General features: G+C 37.8%; 1 protein-coding gene and 1 pseudogene across 13 annotated transcripts in view; one reads left to right on the top strand and one right to left on the bottom strand.

The window, feature by feature from the left end:
- The window catches only part of PIAS2 (protein inhibitor of activated STAT 2), a 113,086-nt gene that overhangs the window by 65,677 nt on the left and 25,346 nt on the right, over nt 1-22,063 (top strand). For 8 of the 13 annotated variants that reach the window (XM_089895142.1, XM_022561830.3, XM_022561828.2 and 5 more), the window contains 3 exons: nt 8,737-8,870; nt 11,341-11,512; nt 19,360-19,499. In XM_089895142.1, coding sequence (XP_089751268.1) covers nt 8,737-8,870; nt 11,341-11,512; nt 19,360-19,499 — 446 coding nt within the window. Of the gene's footprint in view, nt 1-8,736; nt 8,871-11,340; nt 11,513-19,359; nt 19,500-21,485; nt 21,597-22,063 lie in introns of those variants that run through there. The other 5 variants (XM_089895146.1, XM_089895145.1, XM_089895143.1 and 2 more) reach the window with 2 other exon arrangements.
- On the bottom strand, nt 15,937-18,115 carry LOC149747635 (small ribosomal subunit protein eS25 pseudogene; annotated as a pseudogene).

Raw genomic sequence — 22,063 nt, 5'->3', positions numbered from 1 at the left:
GATTTTGATTGGAATTATGTTTTTCATATAATTAGGGAAAATACATATTTAAAGTATTACATATTCTAATGAAGGTAGCATTTTTCCTTATTTGTTTTTATCAGTTTTATCGAGATATAAGAACTGCCCATATTTAAAGTGTACAGTTTGGTGCATTTTGACCCAGTATACACCTGTAATATCATTACAATAAGATAATGAATATATCTGTCCTACCTAAAGTTTTCTCATGTATCTTCCTAATCTCTTTCTTTCACTGTATCCTCAGTCAAACACTGGTATGCTTTCTGCTGCTACAGATTGTTTTGGATTTTCTAGAATTTTGTATGAATAGAATCATAAAGTGTCTGCTTCCTTTGTCTAGTTTATTTTTATTCAGTATGCTTGCTTTGAGATGTCCACGTTGCTGCATGTACCAATAGTTTGTTCATTTTTATTCCTGAATAGCATTCCATTGTACAGATATCCCACAGTTTATCAATTCACTTGTTTATGCGTTCCTTCTGGTTTGGGGTTCTTGCAAATAAAGCTGCTAAGAACATTCATATCCAGGTCTTTGTGTGGACTGATGTTTTAATTTATCTGGGGTAAGTACTTACGAGTGGAATCCCTGGTCACATACTAGGTGTATGCTTAATTTTTTAATAAATTACCAAACTGTTTTCCAAAGTGGTTGTACTCTTTTATATTCCCACTAGCAGTATATGAGAGTTCCAGTTGCTCCACATTCTCATCAACATTTGGTATGGTTAGTTTTTTTAATTTTAGACATTCTAGTGGTATATGGTGGTACCCCATTGTGGACTTAATTTGCATTTCCGTTATGACTGTATTGAGCATCTTCTTGTGTGTTTATTTGCCATCTGTGTGTCATCTTTGGTGAAGTGACTGCTTAAACTTTTGCCCATTTTTCAGTTGGGTTGTTTGTTTTTCATATTACTGAGTTTTGATAGTTCTTTATATATTATGGATGTAAGTCCGTTATCAGATCTGTAGTTTGCTAATGTTTTCTGCCATTTCCTCTTTTCAGTCTCTTAATAGTGCCTTTCAAAGAGAAAAAGTTCTTGGATTAAGGCCAGTTTATCAAGGCTTTCTTTTATGTACTGTGCTTTTGATATCATATTAAGACATTTTTTCCTAACCTAAGGTCAGAAAAATTTTCTCCTTGCTTGCTTTAGAAGTTCTATAGTTTAATTTTATACTTAGATCTGTTATCTACTTCAAGTTAATTTTTGTATATGGTGTGAGATAAGAAGCAGGGTTTTAGCTTCATTTTTGTTTTTGGCATACGGTCATGCAGTTGTTCTGCCACATTGGTGAAAAGATTGTATTTTCCTCATTGAATTGCCTTTGCACCTTCTTTTCAAAAATCAGTCGGCCATATATATGTGGATTTATCTCTGAACTTTATTCTGTTCCATTGATTTGTCTATATTTATGTCAGTACTGCACTGTCTGGAAATCAGGGTAACGTGGGACTTCTAACTTCATTCTTTTTCAAAATTATTTTGACAATTATACATATTTTGCATTTCATTGCATATTTTAGAATCAGCTTGTCAATTAGAAAACAAATCTGGGTTTTTGATTTGTATGATGTTGAATCTATAGATAAGTTAAGGGTGAGTTCACAATATTTAGTCTTCTGATCCATGAACATGATATATATCTATTTAGTTAATTAGGTTTCAGTATGTTTGGTAGTTTTCAGTATATAGGTCTTGTATGCTTTATGTCAGATTTATCCCATTGTTTCATATTTCTCATGTGGTTTTGTTTTTTATATTTTTAGTTGTATTATATAGAAATATAGTTGATTTTTGTATGTTCTATCTTGAAACCTTACTAAATGCGTTCTGTAGTTCGAATAGCATTGTTATAGAACATAGGATATTCTATATAGGCAGTAATATTTTAGGAATAAAGACAGTCTCACTTCGTCCTTTTTAATCTGGATGCCTTTTATATCTTTGTCCTGCTGTCTTGAACTGACTAGTGTGTTGACATGATTTGCATTGATTGACTTTCAAATATTAAACAACCTTTCATTCTGGAGATGAACCCCACTTGGTCATGATTTGTTATCTTTTATATTTATTGTTGGGTTTGTTTTGCTAAGGTTCATGAGAGATAGTGGTCTGTTGTTTTCTTGTTTTGTCTTTGTCTGTTTTTAGTATCAGAGTAATGCTGGCCTTATGTAGGGAGCGGGAAGTAGTGGTATCATGAATCCTCAAATGTTTGGTAGCATTTCCTAGTGAAGACATTTGGGCCTAGAATTTTCTTTGTGGTAAAGTTTTTACAAATGTCTTTTTTTCCCCCCCAAATTTATTTATTTATTTATATTTATTTTTGGCTGGGTTGGGTCTTTGTTTCTGTGCGAGGGCTCTCACTAGTTGCGGCAAGCCTCCTTTATCAAAGATAAGGTATCCATATATGCGTGGGTTTATCTCTGGGCTTTCTATCCTGTTCGATTGATCTTTCTGTTTTTGTGCCAGTACCATACTGTCTTGATTACTGTAGCTTTGTAGTATAGTCTGAAGTCAGGGAGCCTGATTCCTCCAGCTCCGTTTTTCGTTCTCAAGATTGCTTTGGCTATTCAGGGTCTTTTGTGTTTCCATACAAATTGTGAAATTTTTTGTTCTATTTCTGTGAAAAATGCCAGTGGTAGTTTGATAGGGATTGCACTGAATCTATAGATTGCTTTGGGTAGTAGAGTCATTTTCACAATGTTGATTCTTCCAATCCAAGAACATGGTATATCTCTCCATCTATTTGTATCATCTTTAATTTCTTTCATCAGTGTCTTATAATTTTCTGCATACAGGTCTTTTGTCTCCTTAGGTAGGTTTATTCCTAGATATTTTATTCTTTTTGTTGCAATGGTAAATGGGAGTGTTTTCTTGATTTCGCTTTCAGATTTTTCATCATTAGTATATAGGAATGCCAGAGATTTCTGTGCATTAATTTTGTATCCTGCTACTTTACCAAATTCATTGATTAACTCTAGTAGTTTTCTGGTAGCATCTTTAGGAGTCTCTATGTATAGTATCATGTCATCTGCAAACAGTGACAGCTTTGCTTCTTTTCCGATTTGGATTCCTTTTATTTCCTTTTCTTCTCTGATTGCTGTGGCTAAAACTTCCAAAACTATGTTGAATAAGAGTGGTGAGAGTGGGCAACCTTGTCTTGTTCCTGATCTTAGTGGAAATGCTTTCAGTTTTTCACCATTGAGGATGATGTTGGCTGTGGGCTTGTCATATATGGCCTTTATTATGTTGAGGAAAGTTCCCTCTATGCCTACTTTCTGCAAGGTTTTTATCATACATGGGTGTTGAATTTTGTCGAAAGCTTTCTCTGCATCTATTGAGATTATCATATGGTTTTTCTCCTTCAATTTGTTAATATGGTTTATCACATTGATAGATTTGCATATATTGAAGAATCCTTGCATTCCTGGAATAAACCCCACTTGATCATGGTGTATGATCCTTTTAATGTGCTTTTGGATTCTGTTTGCTAGTATTTTGTTGAGGACTTTTGCATCTATGTTCATCAGTGATACTGGCCTGCAGTTTTCTTTCTTTGTGACATCCTTGTCTGGTTTTGGTATCAAGGTGATGGTGGCCTCGTAGAAGGAATTTGGGAGTGTTCCTCCCTCTGCTATATTTTGGAAGAGTTTGAGAACGATAGGTGTTATCTCTTCTCTAAATGTTTGATAAAATTCACCTGTGAAGCCATCTGGTCCTGGGCTTTTGTTTGTTGGAAGATTTTTAATCACAGTTTCAATTTCAGTGCTTGTGATTGGTCTGTTCATATTTTCTATTTCTTCCTGATTCAGTCTTGGCAGGTTGTGCATTTCTAAGAATTTGTCCATTTCTTCCAGATTGTCCATTTTATTGGCATAGAGTTGCTTGTAGTAATCTCTCATGATCTTTTTTATTTCTGCAGTGTCAGTTGTTACTTCTCCTTTTTCATTTCTAATTCTATTGATTTGAGTCTTCTCCCTTTTTTTCTTGATGAGTGTGGCTAGTGGTTTATCTATTTTCTTTATCTTCTCAAAGAACCAGCTTTCAGTTTTATTGATCTTTGTTATCGTTTCCTTCATTTCTTTTTCATTTATTTCTGATCTGATTTTTATGATTTCTTTCCTTCTGCTAGCTTTGGGGATTTTTTGTTCTTCGTTCTCTAATTGCTTGAGGTGCAAGGTTAGATTGTTTATTCGAGATGTTTCCTGCTTCTCAAGGTGGGCTTGTATTGCTATAAACTTCCCTCTTAGAACTGCTTTTGCTGCATCCCATAGGTTTTGGGTCATTGCGTCTCCATTATCATTTGTTTCTAGGTATTTTTTTATTTCCTCTTTGATTTCTTCAGTGATCACTTCATTATTAACTAGTGTATTGTTTAGCCTCTATGTGTTTGTATATTTTACAGATCTTTTCCTGTAATTGATATCTAGTCTCATGGCCTTGTGGTCGGAATTTCAGTTTTCTTAAATTTCAATTTTCTTAAATTTACCAAGGCTTGATTTGTGACCCAAGATATGATCTATCCTGGAGAATGTTCCATGGGCACTTGAGAAAAATGTGTATTCTGTTGTTTTTGGATGGAGTGGCCTGTAAATATCAAGTTAAGCCCATCTTGTTTAATGTATCATTTAAAGCTTGTGTTTCCTTATTTATTTTCATTTTGGATGATCTGTCCATGGGTGAAAGTGGGGTGTTAAAGTCCTCTACTATGAATGTGTTACTGTTGATTTCCCCTTTTATGGCTGTTAGTATTTGCCTTATGTATTGAGGTGCTCCTATGTTGGGTGCATAAATATTTACAATTGTTATATCTTCTTCTTGGATTGATCCCTTGATCATTATGTAGTGTCTTTCTTTGTTTCTTCTAATAGTCTTTATTTTAAAGTCTATTTTGTCTGTTATGAGAATTGCTACTCCAGCTTTCTTTTGATCTCCATTTGCATGAAATATCTTTTTTCATCCTCTTACTTTCAGTCTGTATGTGTCTCTAGGTCTGAAGTGGGTCTCTTGTAGACAGCAAATATATGGGTCTTGTTTTTGTATCCATTCAGCCAATCTGTGTCTTTTGGTGGGAGCATTTAGTCCATTTACATTTAAGGTAATTATCGATATGTATGTTCCTATTCCCATTGTCTTAATTGTTTTGGGTTCATTATTGTACGTCTTTTCCTTCTCTTGTGTTTCTTGCCTAGAGAAGTTCCTTTAGCATTTGTTGTAGAGCTGGTTTGGTGGTGCTGAACTCTCTCAGCTTTTGCTTGTCTGTAAAGGTTTTAAGTTCTCCATCAAATCTGAATGAGATCCTTTCTGGGTAGAGTAATCTTGGTTGCAGGTTTTTCTCCTTCATCACTTTAAATACGTCCTGCCAGTCCCTTCTGGCTTGCAGAGATTCTGCTGAAAGATCAGCTGTTAACCTTATGGGGATTCCCTTGTGTGTTATTTGTTGCTTTTCCATTGCTGCTTTGAACAGTTTTTATTTGTATTTAATTTTTCATAGTTTGATTAATGTGTGTCTTGGCGTATTTCTCCTTGGATTTATCCTGTATGGGACTCTCTGTGCTTCCTGGACTTAACTCTTTTCTTTCCCATATTAGGGAAGTTTTCAACTATAATCTCTTCAAATATTTTCTCAGCCCCTTTCTTTTTCTCTTCTTCTGGAACCCCTATAATTTGAATGTTGGTGCGTTTAATGTCCCAGAGGTCTCTGAGACTGTCCTCAGTTCTTTTGATTCTTTATTCTGCTCTGCAGTAGTTATTTCCACTATTTTATCTTCCAGGTCACTTATCCGTTCTTCTGCCTCAGTTATTCTATTGATCCCATTTAGAGTATTTTTCATTTCATTTATTGTGTTGTTCACTGTTGTTTGTTTCACCTTTAGTTCTTCTAGGTCCTTGTTAAAGGTTTCTTGCATTTTGTCTATTCTGTTTCCACGATTTTGGATCATCTTTACTGTCATTATTCTGAATTCTTTTTCAGGTAGACTGCCTATTTCCTCTTCATTTGTTAGGTCTCGTGGGTTTTTATCTTGCTCCTTCATCTGCGGTGTGTTTTTCTGTCTTCTCATTTTGCTTATCTTACTGTGTTTGGGGTCTCCTTTTTGCAGGCTGCAGGTTCATAGTTCCCGTGTTTTTTGGTGTCTGTCCCCAGTGGCTAAGGTTGGTTCAGTGGGTTGTGTAGGCTTCCTGGTGGAGGCGACTAGTGCCTGTGTTCTGGTGGATGAGGCTGGAGCTTGTCTTTCTGGTGGGCAGGTCCACGTCTGGTGGTGTGTTTTGGGGTGTCTGTGGACTTATTATGATTTTGGGCAGCCCCTCTGCTAATGGGTGGGGTTGTGTTCCTGTCTTGCTAGTTGTTTGGCATAGGATGTCCAGCACTGTAGCCTGCTGGTCGTTGAGTGAAGCTGGGTGCTGGTGTTGAGATGGAGATCTCTGGGAGGTTTTCGCCGTTTGATACTATGTGGAGCTGGGAGGTCTCTTGTGGACCAGTGTCCTGAAGTTGGCTCTCCCACCTCAGAGGCACAGCACTGACTCCTGGCTGCAGCACCAAGAGCCTTTCATCCACATGGCTCAGAATAAAAGGGAGAAAAAGTAGAAAGAAAGAAAGAAAGAAAGAAAGAGAAAGAGAGAGAGAGAGAAAGAAAGGAAGGAGGGAATGAAGGAAGGAAGAAAAGAAAGAAGATAAAGTAAAATAAAATAAGATAAAATATAATAAAGTTATTAAAATAAAAAAATAATTATTAAGAGAAAAAAAACGGATGGATAGAACCCTAGGACAAATTGTGGAAGCAAAAGTATACAGACAAAATCTCATACAGAAGCATACACATACATACTCACAAAAAGAGGAAAAGGGGAAAAAATCATAAATCTTGCTCTCAAAGTCCACCTCCTCAATTTGGGATGATTTGTTGTCTATTCATGTATTCCACAGATGCAGGGTACATCTAGTTGATTGTGGAGCTTTAATACGCCCTTCTGAGGCTGCTGGGAGAGATTTCCCTTTTTCTTTGTTCTCACAGCTCCCGGGGTTCAGCTTTGGATTTGGCCCCGCCTCTGCATGTAGGTCGCTGGAGGCGTCTTTTCTTCGCTCAGACAGGACTGGGTTAAAGGAGCCGATTCAGGGGCTCTGGCTCACTCAGGCCGGGGGGAGGGAGGGTCACGGAGTGCGTGGCGAGCCTGTGGCGGCAGAGGCCGGCGTGACGTTGCACCAGGCTGTGGCGCACTCTGCGTCCTCCCGGGGGAATTGTCCCTAGATCACGGGACCCTGGCAGTGGCGGGCCGCACAGGCTCCCCGGAAGGGGGGTGTGGATAGTGACCTGTGCTGGCACACAGGCTTCTTGGTGGTGGCAGTAGCAGCCTTAGTGTCTCATGCCCGTTTCTGGGGTCCGCACTGATAGCCGCGGCTCGCGCCCGTCTCTGGAGCTCCTTTAAGCAGCACTTTTAATCCCCTCTCCTGGAGCACCAGGAAACAAATAGGGAAGAAAAAGTCTCTTGTCTCTTCGGCAGCTCCATACTTTTCCTGGACTCCCTCCTGGCTAGCCGTGGTGCACTAACCCCTTCAGGCTGTGTTCACGCCGCCAACCCCAGCCCTCTCCCAGAGCTCAGACCGAAGCCCGAGCCTCAGCCCCCAGCCCCGCCCGCCCCAGCGGGGGAGCAGACAAGCCTCTCGGGCTGGTGAGTGCCCGTCGGCACCGATCCTCTGTGCCGGAATCTCTCTGCTTTGCCCTCCGCACCACTGTGGCTGTGCTCTCCTCCGTGGCTCCGAAGCTTTCCCCTTACGCCACCCGCAGTCTCCGCCCGCGAAGTGGCTTCCTAGTGTGTGGAAACCTTTCCTCCTTCACAGCTCCCTCCCACTGGTGCAGGTCCCGTCCCTATCCTTTTGTCTCTGTTTATTCTTTTTTCTTTTTCCCTACCCAGGTACGTGGTGGTGGTGGTGGTGGGGTTTCTTGCCTTTTGGGAGGTCTGAGGTCTTCTGCCAGCGTTCAGTAGGTGTTCTGTAGGAGTTGCTCCACGTGTAGATGTATTTCTGGTGTATCTGCGGGGAGGAAGGTGATCTCCACGTCTTACTCTTCCACTATCTTCCCGGAAGCCGTGAACCGAATAATTGTTATGTTTGGTTTATGTGTTATGTTGAGGGTTGGTGTTTTTTTTTTTTTGGCTGCGTTGGGTCTTTTTTGTGGCATGTGGGATCTTTTTTTATTTTTTATTTTTTTTTTACGGTGCATGGGCTTCTCTCTAGTTGTGGAGTGCACATCTGTCTCTAGTTGTGGTGTGTGGGCTCCAGGGTACATGGACTCTGTAGTTGGTGGCACGTGGGCTCTCTTGTTGAGGTGTGCAATCTCAGTAGTTGTGGTGCACAGGCCTAGTTGCCCGCAGCATGTGGCTCTTAGCTCCCCAACCAGGGATGGAACCCGTGTCCCCTGTACTGGAAGGCGGACTTACCAGCACTGGACCACCGGGGAAGTCCCTGAGGGTGGTTTCTTTACTGCCAATCCCAGCAAGAAGCCTCCAGGTGTCTATTTCTGTTTAATCACTGATTTTTAAGATGATATTCAGTAAGTCACTTAACTCTTTTGTTGCCGGTTAAACAGCTAAAGCCTAGGGCCAAAACAAACAAAAAGCATTACTTTTGTCTCCAAGGTAAAATGTGTTACTTTATTTCACCTTTGAACAGAGCCATTTGATTCCATTTCTGTACTTCTTACTTGGTTTATAGGCTTTTTATGGAAATTCTCAATGACTGTTCTGATGTGGATGAGATCAAATTCCAAGAAGATGGTTCTTGGTGCCCAATGAGACCGAAGAAAGAAGCTATGAAAGTATCCAGCCAACCGTGTACAAAAATAGAAAGTATGTGCAGAATGGCAGCAGAGAGCAAAACGATGAGACTTGTGTGATGTTATCGTTAGCGTTAACTTTGGCCATTAGAGCTACCATTTGGAGCTCAGTTTGCTCACTTTATCTTTTGATCGTCTATTACATATGTAATTTCTCCCAAATGATTTTTATTCTTAAGTGTGCTAAAGTTTATACCACATTATAATCAGTTTTTTCATAGTATATTTTTCATATATAAAGTAAATAAAACAATCACCTAAATCATTTTAATATTTTTTATTGAAGTATAGTTGCTCTACAATATTATGGAAGTTATAGGTGTACAATGTAGTGACTCACAGTTTTTAAAGGTTATACTCCATTTATAGTTATTGTAAAATATTGGCTATATTTCCCGTGTTGTACAACACATCCTGTAGCTAATAGTTTGTATCTCCTGCTTCGCCACCCCTGTAATAATGCCCGCCCCTTCTCTCTCCCCACTTGTCACCACTAGTTTGTTCTCTGTATCTGTGAGTCTGCTTCTTTTTTGTTATATTCATTAGTTTGTTATATTTTTAAGATTCCACATGCAAGTCATATCATATAGTATTTGTCTTTCTCTGTCTGACTTATTTCACTTAGCATAATGCTCTCCAAGTCCATTCATGTTCCTGCAACTGGCAAAATTTTGTTCTTTTTTATGGCTGAGTAGTATTCCATTGTATATATTAATACATATATATACCACATTGTCTTTATCCATTCGTCTGTTGACACTTAGGTTGCTTCTATATCTTGGCAGTTGTAAATAATGCTGCTATGAACATTGGGGGTGCATGTCTCTTCTCGAATTAGTGTTTTTGGTTTTCTTTGCATATATACCCAGGAGTGGAATTGCTGGGTCACATATGGTAGTTATATTTTTAATGTTTTAAGAAACTGCCATATTGTTTTCCACTGTGGCTGCACCATTTTACATTCCTATCAACAGTGCACAAGAGTTCCCTTTTTTCCACATCCTCTCCAACATTTGTTACTTGTGTTCTTTAAAATCATTTTAATATATGGTGCTTGTTACAACATGAAAAATTATAAATGACATTTCTATGGACACTTATTTGGAACTTCTCATTTAAAAAATTATTTATTTATTTTGCACACTGTGCAGCATGCAGGATCTTAGTTCCCTGACCAGGGATCGAACCCATGTCCCCTACATTGGGAGCACGGAGTCTTAACCACTGGACTGCCGGGGAGGTCCCTCAGAATTATTTTTAGAGCACCTATTGGAGGAACCCCAGGTGGAGGTGTGGTTAGAGAGGCTGTATCATCCATTAATGGAGGGTGGGGGAAGATGGTCATAGGTTAGTTGGTAAAGAAGTGAACTAATTGTTTCCATTGCCTTGTGGGAAGAAATTTGACTATTGCCTTGGTTACCTGGGAATTATACTCAACCTTCAACTCCCTGTGCTGTCTATACCCTGAGTGGGGAAAATAAAGGTTGTTTGAGAAATTGAAACTGATAGGTGAACTTAGTTTCTTTTTATCTGACATAGTCCAGTCACTGCATTTGAGTTTTGTGCTGACTATATTTAACATTCTAATAATGTAATGAATAATAGGCATTCAGAGTAAGAAGAGAGGAAAAAGTAAAGGATTTATGTCAATATTAATCATTCTCTTGTGACTGTTACTGAACCTATGGGTGGAATGATCAGGGTCTTCCTCATCCTTGAGAAAAGTAGTGATTTAGTTAATTAGTTGCTGCTGCTTTTCCATTATCAAGTAGCATGCATTTTCTACTAAATAGATTGTAGTAGAATGGTGAGTCAACTCACCACTCTTTGAAATGGTGAGTTAACATATCATGTGAGACTATTGTTGTGGGCAGAAAGGAGAACCTAAGTAGATAGCTGGTAAGAAAAACTTTAAATGTCTGAGTAACTTAAGTGAGATGTTTGGGGTTTTTTCCACTTATCAAGGTGAAAATTTTATCAAGTTCTTGCTTATGGTGCAGAGCTTATATATTCTTTGATGTGAGCACCACTGCTTTGCTAGATTGGAAGTATGATTCTGACTTAACCCTACCGCATGTCTGTGAGAATACACAGCCCGTAAAGCTACATACTCTTGTCCATGGCCGGAGACCAGCCCCTTAACTCCGGATGTCTGTGTATAACATGAGTCCTCACCTAGGGAGACAGTGTGAGGTGCAGGATCTGTGCAAATCTGTCGCAGTACTGGGGAGATAACGCGGAGTGTGCCATCTGAAAGAGGCTTTCGATCTTCTCACAAGGCATAGCGCTCACCCTGTCTCCCTAGGTAAGCAGTCATTTTATAGACAGATGACTGGAGTTAGAGAGTTGGTCTCTGTCCGTGGGACAGAGTATGGGCTTTATTGGCTGTGTATTCTCCAGGATGTGCTACACAGTTAAAACTCTTATGGTTAGAGCTCGTGTTACACCTTTGACTTTTTTGCCCCTCTGTTCCCTACTTGCAGCTGCAGGTGTCCTCAGTAAGCCTTGTTCAGTGACTGTAGCCAGTGAGGCAAGCAAGAAGAAAGTGGATGTCATTGACCTAACAATAGAAAGCTCTTCTGATGAAGAGGAAGACCCTCCTGCCAAAAGGAAATGCATCTTTATGTCAGAAACACAAAGCAGCCCAACCAAAGGGTTTGTTAATTTATAGTTCACTATTGTTTATTACACTTGGAACTAACTATTCTTGGGTTAAGTTTGTAAATGTCTCTTTGAGAGTTGCATAACCATATAGGGCTATTTTAATTTGCCTTTTGTTCAGTTGAAATATTTTCAAGTGAGCATGTTGTTTATAGGAAAGCAAATTTTGATGAAGAATATATTCCCATCTTTGGGAAGTGAGAGTTGAAATCTTCTCATGTCTAAATATTTATTTCAATTTTGATACTTTTTGTTATTTTCTTGAATCTATTTGGAAGGAGTAAATTTGGCATCACAGACCAACATGAGGAAGCCGAGTGTGTGGAATTGGGAATCTGACAAGTGTAGATTCCAATTTTGACACCATTGCTTACTCATTCTGTGATCTTGGTTGAAATATTTAACTTGTTTGAGCCTCCTTTTCCTGTTCTGTACAATGGGGTTAAATAATGCCTACCTCATAAGATTAAATTCAGGTTTCAATAAGGTAATGAAAGAGCTCAGCCTCAGTGTCAACCACATGGTCATTGTCTCAGTAAAAAATTGATTGCCTTCCCTTCTCACCCTCTCCAGGGCAAAATATGGGCTAGTAAATGCAGTCTAGCGTTTATTTATGAGTCATCTGGCAGAAGCTGTTGCTGACATATAGTGAGTGACAGGTTTGAGTATTTAGCAATAGGTGCTTCTTAGAGATTTTGGAACCTGCAGGAAAGTAGCGGGTTCTCTTGACATCCATGAACATATTGTTTCAAACTTGAGTATGCCAGCCTTATCTTTTGGCTTCTCATAGCACTTCTTTTCTCTAATGGCTTTATTGGGGTATAATTTATATACCATAAAATTCTCCCATCTTAAGTATTCAATTGTACAGTTCAGTGATTTTAGTAAATTCATAGGGTTGTATAGTCATCATCACAATTCAGTTGTAGAATATTCTGAACAGCCAGTAAACATCTCTCATGTTCATTTGCAGTTAATCCTGATGCACACCCCAAATCTAGACAACCATTGATCTTTTTATCTCTATAAATTTGCCTTTTCTAGACATTTTATACAAGTGGAGTTATATCCTCGGTGCACTTTTGAAACATTCTTTTTTTATAGTTACTTTTGAAACCAGGAGAATTAAACTTTTTGTGCTGCCTTCTTCACTGTTAAAATGCTTATATTTCCAGATGTGATTTATGTATCACAGTAAGGGTATTTTTTGTTTGTTTGTTTTTTTAGTGGAACAGAAAATGAAATAAGTATTTCAAGTGGGATTTTTGGGGGGTATGCTGATCATTTATTGTTCCTTTCAGACAATTTGTTTGGCACTTCTAGCATTTAAATAATAAAAAATGAAAATGTAATTTTGAAATGTTTACTAAAGTGGAGAATCATGGGAATGAATACTTAGATGTGGTATTTCCAGATTTTACTCTCTAATGAAACTCTTTAGAATATGCTGGAAAAACATAGGTTGCACAGTATTATAGTTAGATGGTTTCCTGCCAGGTTGAAGGGTTGTGCGTAGTGATATGAACTCATGAGTTACTGTGATCATAGAGGGTGTCTCTGGTGGCTCGCCATAAGGGTCTACCCTCTATGTTCCTTTCGCACATTTTTACCAATACTTGATGAGGACTCAGAACTGGAGGAGTGGCACGTACATTGGGTGACAATCTGAAATGACTTCAACATGCAGAGGAATCAGGACAGTTCACACCTGTGGTCAGCTACCGTAGAGATAGATGTAAGTCTCCTCATCGAGGTTAAAAAGAAAATAAAAACTAACATTGTGAGTATAAGGTAGAAACTTTTGACTAAACCAGCAACACATGAAAATTTTGGTTTAAAATGTCCGTAAATTGCAGCTTCCCAGCTCATTCCACAAAGTTGACATACCTCTTAATACCCTAACTAGACTTACGCATTAACAGCCAAAAGAGAAGAACCATTATGAAACAGGAAGTTAGGAAGTTCAGTGAAAATTCTGAATTCAGTCTTAGTAAATTATTTAATAATACATTAAAATGGCATCCATTACCACCAAGTAGGGTTTATCTAAGAATGCTTTATTATTAGGAAATACATTGATAAAATGGATCTTGTCATAGGACAACAAGTCAGCCCTCTATATCCATGGATTCGGGTAACCATGGATCATCACAAATACTAGGGGAAAATTTTTTTTTAAGTTCCAAAAAGCAAAATTTGCTCTTTGCTGCCAGCAACTATTTACATAGCATTTACATTGTATTAAGTATTATAAGGTAATCTAGAGATGATTTAAAGTATATGGGGGATATGCAAGTACTACACCATTTTATATAAGGGATTTGAGCATCCATGAGTTTTGGTATCTGTGGGGGGTGGGAGAGTCCTTGGAACCAATCCCCTGTAGATACCAAGGGATGACTGTATATAGTCATTTTAATAGATGGTGACATTCCATAAATTAATGGCCATTCCTGATAGAAACTCTTTGAAGTGTCAGAATTCACTTAATGGTTTGAAGGGTTCACCACTTGAGCTGATTTGTTCTTAGACTGCATTAATAAACGAAGCAGTGTCCAGGATACATACGCATGCCAGTTTTGTTCCATTTTTAGGCTAGAAAACTCACTTAGACCATTTTAGTCAGGGCTGTCATCAAGAAGGGTATTAATGAGAGCAGCCAGAGGAGGGGAACAGGATGGTGAATAGTGGAAACGTAGCCTGATGGATGAATGGGTCTAAGGATTGAAGCTGTTAAGCCAGGAGAAAAGAATATGTTATAGTTATCTTGTAGTTCTTGAACGGGAGTCATTGATGAACTGGGTTAAGTTTATTCTTTGTTATAACATTTGGCAGATCTAAGTCCAATGGAGGAAAGATACATGGAAAAACTTCCCGTTGGAGTTTTCTGAACACTAAGAAAGTTGATGTTTTGTGCTAAAATCACATTTTCTGTGTTAAGAAAGAGTGGATGCCACCTGTCCAGGTGTCACAGTGGAGACTCAGGCTATGGTTATATCATTTCTGTAATCCCTTCCAACTCTTACATTTTTATCTCCTGGTTTTTGTTCCTGGTCATTCTGTTCGTATCCTCTCTTTTGTGTCAGCATCTAGAAATTTTTTCTGAGGTGTAAGTTTATCATAGGACTTCTTGGTCAATGATAGTAAGCAAATGGGAAATAGAGGAAAAACAGGAAAACTTACTTTAAGTTACAGTCTAAAATTCAGGTGAGCAGTTATTTTTTAAGAGGTATTGTTTTTGAAAAAAATTATTCTTATAAACAATTTTTCAAAGCATCAAGAAATAAAAAGCATTCTGTTAACACTTTGATGGTAATTCTTCTAGCCTCTTTCCCTGCATAGCCTTTCAGAAGAAATTGGCACCTTAATCTAAGACTTTTAGGAAACCTCTGCTATTTTTCTAAATTAAAAGATAATTTTAAATATTATGTCCCTACCCCATGGCTGGGAAATTCAATGACTGTTTTGTCATTAATGAGGAGGTATTCTAAAGACAGGAAACAAAGATTAGAAATAGATTAAGAATCATTAGCAAAATTGAATCTTTTAAAATATTTTTATGATCATAAAGTGGGAGCACCCAGTGAATTTCAGGTTTATGGATAAAAATTCAAGTTACTGAATTTTCAGACATGTAAGCTGGGGCCAAGTATGATGAATTCAGTGATCTAGTACACAGTTTAGAATACTAATGTTTGCTGTCTAGCAGCATGCCAGCAGTTTACCTTTGTGCTGTGATACTATGGATACAGCTATAAAAATTTATATATGTACACATACATATTGTACACATAAAGCCTGTGTGTGTATTTACCAATCCTGTGAGGAGGGAGTAACAAATATTAAAAGTTTTAAAAAATGTTTTTATTATTTTATAGCATCACATACCCACAATTCCACCAGACATAGCCATTTACATTTCTCCATGGTTCCTGTTATTCCGTATCTATAAATACATCTTTTTTTGCATAGGCATCAGAATCATTTACCTTTCTGAATGTGGTCTTTGTGAAGATTCTGATTAAAACAAAAATCTTTCTACCAGTAGGTAATTTGATAATCCTAACAAATGACGAATTTCACCCATTCTATATAAAGTTGAATTTGTATTAATGGTTACAAAGTTCAGGTAATAGGAATTAACCTACGCTAAATAGTTTGATGTTTGCTGAGATTTTAGATATTGATTTAATAATTTGTACTGTCAGTGGATTGTGACATTTTCATGTGTTGTGACAGCGTTTTGTATTGGAGAAACAAGGAATAGTTGTTTAATCACTCAAAGTTTCATGTTATGAGAACAGAAGATATGCAGTGGCTAAGAGTTACTGTGGTTAAAAAAAGAATTAAAAAAAAAAAGAGTTACTGTGGTGACATGTGCCTTGGGACATTGACCTTACTCCTCTACAGATGGAAGTAAAGGGGCCAGGGTAGGACAATGAGTTTTATTGTTGTTTTCTATAAATCTGATCCAGGTTGAAAGGTCAGTTCAGGATCAAGACAAAAGACAATCTCCAGTGTGAGACATCAAAGGACAAGAAGAGGGAGCAAGAGGAAGGCAGCCATTGTCTTTTTCTTGTAAACTTGAAATTTTTCTTTTCATTTCTTTCAGTGTCAGAGAAAAAGTGACAGATTAAATGTACCTTTAAGTAGGAACTTTTTAAAATAAATGAAATCATATGTATGTGTGTATATTGTATGTGTGTATATATATATGCACACACATACATATATATGTATACAAACACACACACACATATAGTTCTTCTTCAAAAGCTTGCATCTTAAAAAATATATATATGATTAAGATATTAATACTGTGAAACAACCATAATAATCAGAGCCACTTTTTAAACCCCCTCCTTAGTACTAACATATACCAGTGTCTCCATTCATTCATTCATTCATTCATTTATGGCTGTGTTGGGTGTTGATTGCTGCACGCAGGCGTTCTCTAGTTGCGGTGAGCGGGGGTTACTCTTCGTTGTGGTACGAGGGCTTCTCATTGTGATGGCTTCTTTTGTTGCGGAGTATGGGCTCTAGGCACGCGGGCTTCGGTAGTTGTGGCTCACGGGCTCTAGAGCGCAGGCTCAGTAGTTGTGGTGCATGAGCTTAGTTGCTCCACGGCATGTGGGATCTTCCCGGACCAGGGCTCGAACCCGTGTCCTCTGCATTGGCAGGCGGATTCTTAACCACTGTGCCACCAGGGAAGTCTCTGTCTTTTTCCTTCTTATCCCCATCCCCCATCCCCCAATTTCTGATACACATTCCTGTGTGGGAGGTAGGATCATTTGTAATTTGAAAACACTTTTGGTGATTTTTTGTTCTACTTTCATCCTTGTAGAGGACCAGTGTCTTCAAACCTCCAGAAAAAGATGTGCTTTAATATAACATACGTACTTGAGCTCATCTCAGGTTTTCTCTTTCCCCCTCTGGAGTCTACCTTTGTGGTTTTAGGTTGACAGGTAACACTGGAGGCCAAGAAACCTTCTGATTCTAACCGAGGCAGGTTGCTCTTTTTGTCCATCTTCATCTACATCTGGAAAATGTGTTTTGAAATATGAGGCTTATGTTACCATCTCAAGCATGTTATATTTCCTTTGCCTCCCAAATGGATCAGTTTAAGATTCCTGAACTCTGACCTATGTTATTTATTTGCTTTTCTGAGACTAGCAGTTGCCAGCACAGCCATGTGTGTCCTCTCAAGATGACTTCATTTTCCTCCTTTCCAGCAACATCTGTATTTTTGACAAATAGTACAGAATAACAGCTAGACAAGAGCCTCATGTTATAATGGAAACTGGTTTTAGAGGGACTCCAGTGTTTAAATAGGTGGTGATTATTTAAGTGGTTTGAGATTTTTAATTGAGGTTATGAAATAGTTTTGTCAGTTGTTTAGAGTATGAAGAATGTCATGCAAATATGTCATCATTTCTTATTACTAGTATTTAATAATCTGAGCAATAACAGGAAGTTTCAACCAAGGGAAAGGACGCCTAGAGGTCCTACTTGTCATCTCAGTCTAACTTTGATGGTTGTACTGTTTCTGTCAGTTGTGCTTCATCTTTGTAGTGGTCCCTTCCAGCTACAGAGCTCTGTGCCTCTCTTATTAAGCTCACGGTAGTTTACTGGCAGCGCTTTGGAATGCTGACCTTAATGTCCTAATGACCTAATGTCCCTCTGTCCCCGTCCCCCACCCTCCTTTTTTTTTTTTTCAGTTTAGTAAAGTTTTGCTTTTCAAAATGTACAGTGGTGGGACCTGTTTATGCATCTTTACTGGCAGCTGGGGCATCTCCACCTTTGGTGTTCCTGGTATAAATTATTTGAACTCTGTGCTTTGAAACTGGTTTAATGGGTCCTTTACTGAGCAGCTCCTGAAGGGCTGCCCTGGCCAGGGAACTGTGAATCTTCAGTCTCTCAGAGACAACAGCTGGGGTTTTAAGCTTATAGTCAGGAACTTCCTTACAGAGTTTGTCTTATGTGGCTTTGTCAAACAAGACTAGGTTATTGAGCTTGTCCCACATTTTGCCTTTGGTCTTTGTCTTTCTTGGCTGACTTTCCAGCATCTGTCTTTTTCTTGTCATCCTTGTGTGGCATCGCAGAGCTCGGAGAGCAGGTGCTACCACTGCAGCCTCACTAAGATGCTGGACAAAAAGGTGGCCACCATCAGCCAGAGGGTCAGGAACATTGCTTAGTTTCTTGTATATGTTCAAGATGTTTTCTTGAGAACTTCTAATTGTTTACCCTGGACTAAGATAAAATGAAGGTTAAGTAGGAAGAATGCAAAATCATCTCTCTTTTTTCCTGAACTTTTTCAAAAATATGTTTAACTATACTGCTTCTTAAAATTATAAAGTTATTATTATATATATAGTGTGTATACGTACATGTATAAATACCAGTAATAAACTATATCTTAAGTGTATTTAATTTGTGTTTTTCATAGCATGAACAGCGAATTTCAAAGTCGTAAGCCCTCTTAGAAGAGTAGATGGTATCATGGTAGCCAGTGTTTTTATTTCTGGATATTATGTCTGAAATCCTGGGTAGTTGTCTTATTCTAAGTTCTGATTGCTGCCTGTTGTTATCAGGCTGGCTGGCTTTAGGACTGGCTATCTTTGCTTGGGTGATTCCCAGATAAGATCGCTAATAATTAATACAGTTCACGTTAGAATGGAAGAAATCATGCTTGAGCTATAGTAAGTAGCTTCACTCATAAAGGTACTCTGATTTTAATCAAATCTTAGGAGTCTTCTATTTTATTTCTGAATTTCTTTATATATAAAATTACTAATATTCACATACATGTTACATATACATTAATAAAATCATTATGTAGAGTGTATTCCTGTTTGTGGATCAAAGTTTTATGTATTGCTCCAGCACTTTCCATTATGTTTTAATGCCACCTTGCTCTTTTTTTTTTTTTTTTTTTTTGCGGTATGCCTCTGACTGCTGTGGCCTCTCCCGTTGCGGAGCGCAGGCTCAGCGGCCATGGCTCACGGGCCCAGCCGCTCCGCGGCATGTGGGATCTTCCCGGACCGGGGCACGAACCCGTGTCCCCTGCATCGGCAGGCGGACTCTCAACCACTGCGCCACCAGGGAAGCCCCACCTTGCTCTTATGTCACAACTGCTGTTGAGAGCCAACATGTGTTCATGTTAAAGTGAAGAGACTGTTATGAAAGAGGAGAGTGAGTGGAGTACTGTGTAGTGAGTAGCTGCCGTATAGTTGTTTGGAAACTTAGTGAACTTAACGACTGACAATGCCCAGTGGTACAGCCCTTCTCTCCTGTGAACTAACAGCCAGATTGTTTGTAATTTCCCGTGCTATTTAAAACAGGGTTCTCATGTATCAGCCATCTTCTGTAAGGGTGCCCAGTGTGACTTCGGTTGATCCTGCTGCTATTCCGCCTTCATTAACAGACTACTCAGTACCATTCCACCACACGCCAATATCAAGCATGTCATCAGATTTGCCAGGTATGTGAAGAGGTGTTTTGTTTTTTTTATCAAGTTTTACCATTTCTTTTTATCTTAATCTGTGGAGCAAATATAATTTAAATATCTTAAATAGAAATGCTAAGGAAATTGCTAAGGAAAGGCTTCCCTGTAAAGGTAGTATCTGTTTTAAATATATCACATTCAGTTCCTATCATTTTAACTATAGAGCAATCTGTAGATTTTGATGAGAGGAAATACAGTAGGAAAATTTTACAGAATTTATTCTTCCTCATAGAGAATTTATACTGGGAGACTCTTTCTTCGTTTATCATGGAAGCTTCACAGGTTAGGGAGAATGTTTTCTCATACTTTTTTTAGTAGCCCATCACTTCTTGGTATCCCATCACAACTTCAGAATATACTGGCGTACTGTGAGGTCAGTGTTGCCTACCAGCTTTACCCTGTAAAAATAGGATCTACCTGCTGTTTCCCTAGAGCTCTGCTTAATATTGAGGGATATCTTTTATATGTATGTTAACTCAACAGTTAAAAGCTTCAAGGCTGCTTGAATTACCTTAGTACCAAGACGTATGCAACCAAGGCCATACTATAAAATTAAAGCTTTTTCCTCCCTCCCTCTTTTTCTCTCCCTACATAGCCATTGTTTTTGCAGACATTTTTTGGTCGATCAAATTTGAGCAAGTTAGTACCAGTGACTCTTAAATTCATGACTTCCCTTCTCTTTGAAGGGCCCTTTTAGTGGAATACAGTCACCTCCTCCTCTTAATTTTCTGGATTTAGGAAATTAATTTTGACCTATGATTTATTCTTCTTGCCCCTCTTAGTAAGGTCTTTATTTTAAGCACAATGTGTATTCTGTTGGGCAAAGTTTGTGTTGTTGAAAAAGTTGATAGTTGTGTACTCTGCCCCGTTGTAATTTTGCGACTTGAAATTTGTTCAGCATTTATTCAGTTTGAATAAAATTTAATGGAAAAGAGTAGACTAAAAATAGTATCCATCAAAAAAAATGTTAGGTACCTTTTGCTTCTTAAATGTGTTTACTCCACATGTACTTTGGGAATTGGTATTTTAAAAAATTGTTTGTAAACCCAGCTAGCACCAATTATAGAGTATTTGTTGATACAAAGCTTGATGCTGAGTTACAGGTGAGGTTTCATGGTCCTAAGAAAGATGGAAAGTCAGAGAGTCTTAATTCCTTACTGCCATGTTTTGCTTTAACTGTGGCTAGTTTCAAATGAAGTTGAAGAGTGTCCACATGTCATCTTACAAGCAAGCATTCCAGAAGGATTTGTTTCCTAAAGATCTTGAATTAAAAATCCTGAAAAAAGATAATGAACGTTCTCTGTTTTTACTGAGTGACTCTGGCCATTTAGCGATAGAATAGGTACAATGTACAAATCACTTGCCCTGTTAGTTTTTGAGTTATGTGAGTTTGGATGAATTTTTAATTACAGGGAATTTATATTATTTCCAAATTTGGGCATAAAGTCAGCCTATTTACTTTATAAAATGTACAGATTTGAGAAAAACAGTAAAATATGTTAACTGTGTATTTCATAAAATGCATTTCAAGCTGACATTAAGGAACTAAGACTAATATCCAGGGCTGATATTTAGCCAGTATAGTGATACTGATTATTAAAATGTTGAAAGGCTTTCTTATCAGTTGATAAACAGAATAGAATAGGAACTGTTGTACTTCAGAAGAGTTACCAGTTTACCGTCATCTATGAATTATGTAGCAGTTACTACATCTAAGTAGTTTAGTTTTTACTTTGGTTTTACTGTTAATATGCTCTTTTGTAATTAGTAATTACTTTGGGGATTTTTTGTGCATAATTTTTATGTAATTAGTCATACTGTACAGAGTTTTGATATTTATAAGTTTAATAATTTATAATAAAATATTAAATAGAACACCAAGAATGGAGGGATGACAAACTTTTAATACATTTCTTAACATTCCTTTTAAACATCATAAACATGAATCTTCTGAATCTGCAGGAGAACAAAGAAGAAATGATATTAATAATGAACTGCAGCTTGGAACATCTTCTGATACTGTGCAACAGTGAATGCAAAATAAAACATAATTTGTATTTATGGAATGGAAAACAGCTTGATTATTTCATGAAAAAATATGACTGCCTTATTATTGGTAGTGCCATATTTGTCAGGTGGGAATAGTGCTCAAAAGTTGTATCATTAAAATTTGAAAGTGCTAAACATTTACATATTTAATCATGTAGGAGTTATGTTCTGTTAAAGTTCATGGCTCAAGTAAGGAGAATGTGTTGTTATTAATAAGACATACAGAGTCAGTTTCACATGAAGAAGCATTTAAAATCTAAAACGATAATTTTATCAGTATTGACAAAAGCATTTAGAATGTACCATCAGAATTTTTAACACTACCTGCTTCTTAGTTAAAGATGAGCATTTTCAACTGTGGAATACTTAGGAGGGCCTAAAAATACGTCAGTACCACATATCATTGCAGTTCAAACTTACGGTGAAATAAGAAAACAGCATTTTACTAAACTTAGAAAATAAGGCAATAACATTTGATCACTGTTCGTGAA

The sequence above is a fragment of the Delphinapterus leucas genome, chromosome 14 (genome assembly GCF_059928025.1).
Source record: "Delphinapterus leucas isolate spDelLeu-1000000601 "Yukka" chromosome 14, BTC_Dleu_Yukka2, whole genome shotgun sequence".
In the NCBI taxonomy this organism is placed as follows: Eukaryota; Metazoa; Chordata; class Mammalia; order Artiodactyla; family Monodontidae; genus Delphinapterus; species Delphinapterus leucas.
This window is presented reverse-complemented; position numbering and strand designations above follow the sequence as displayed.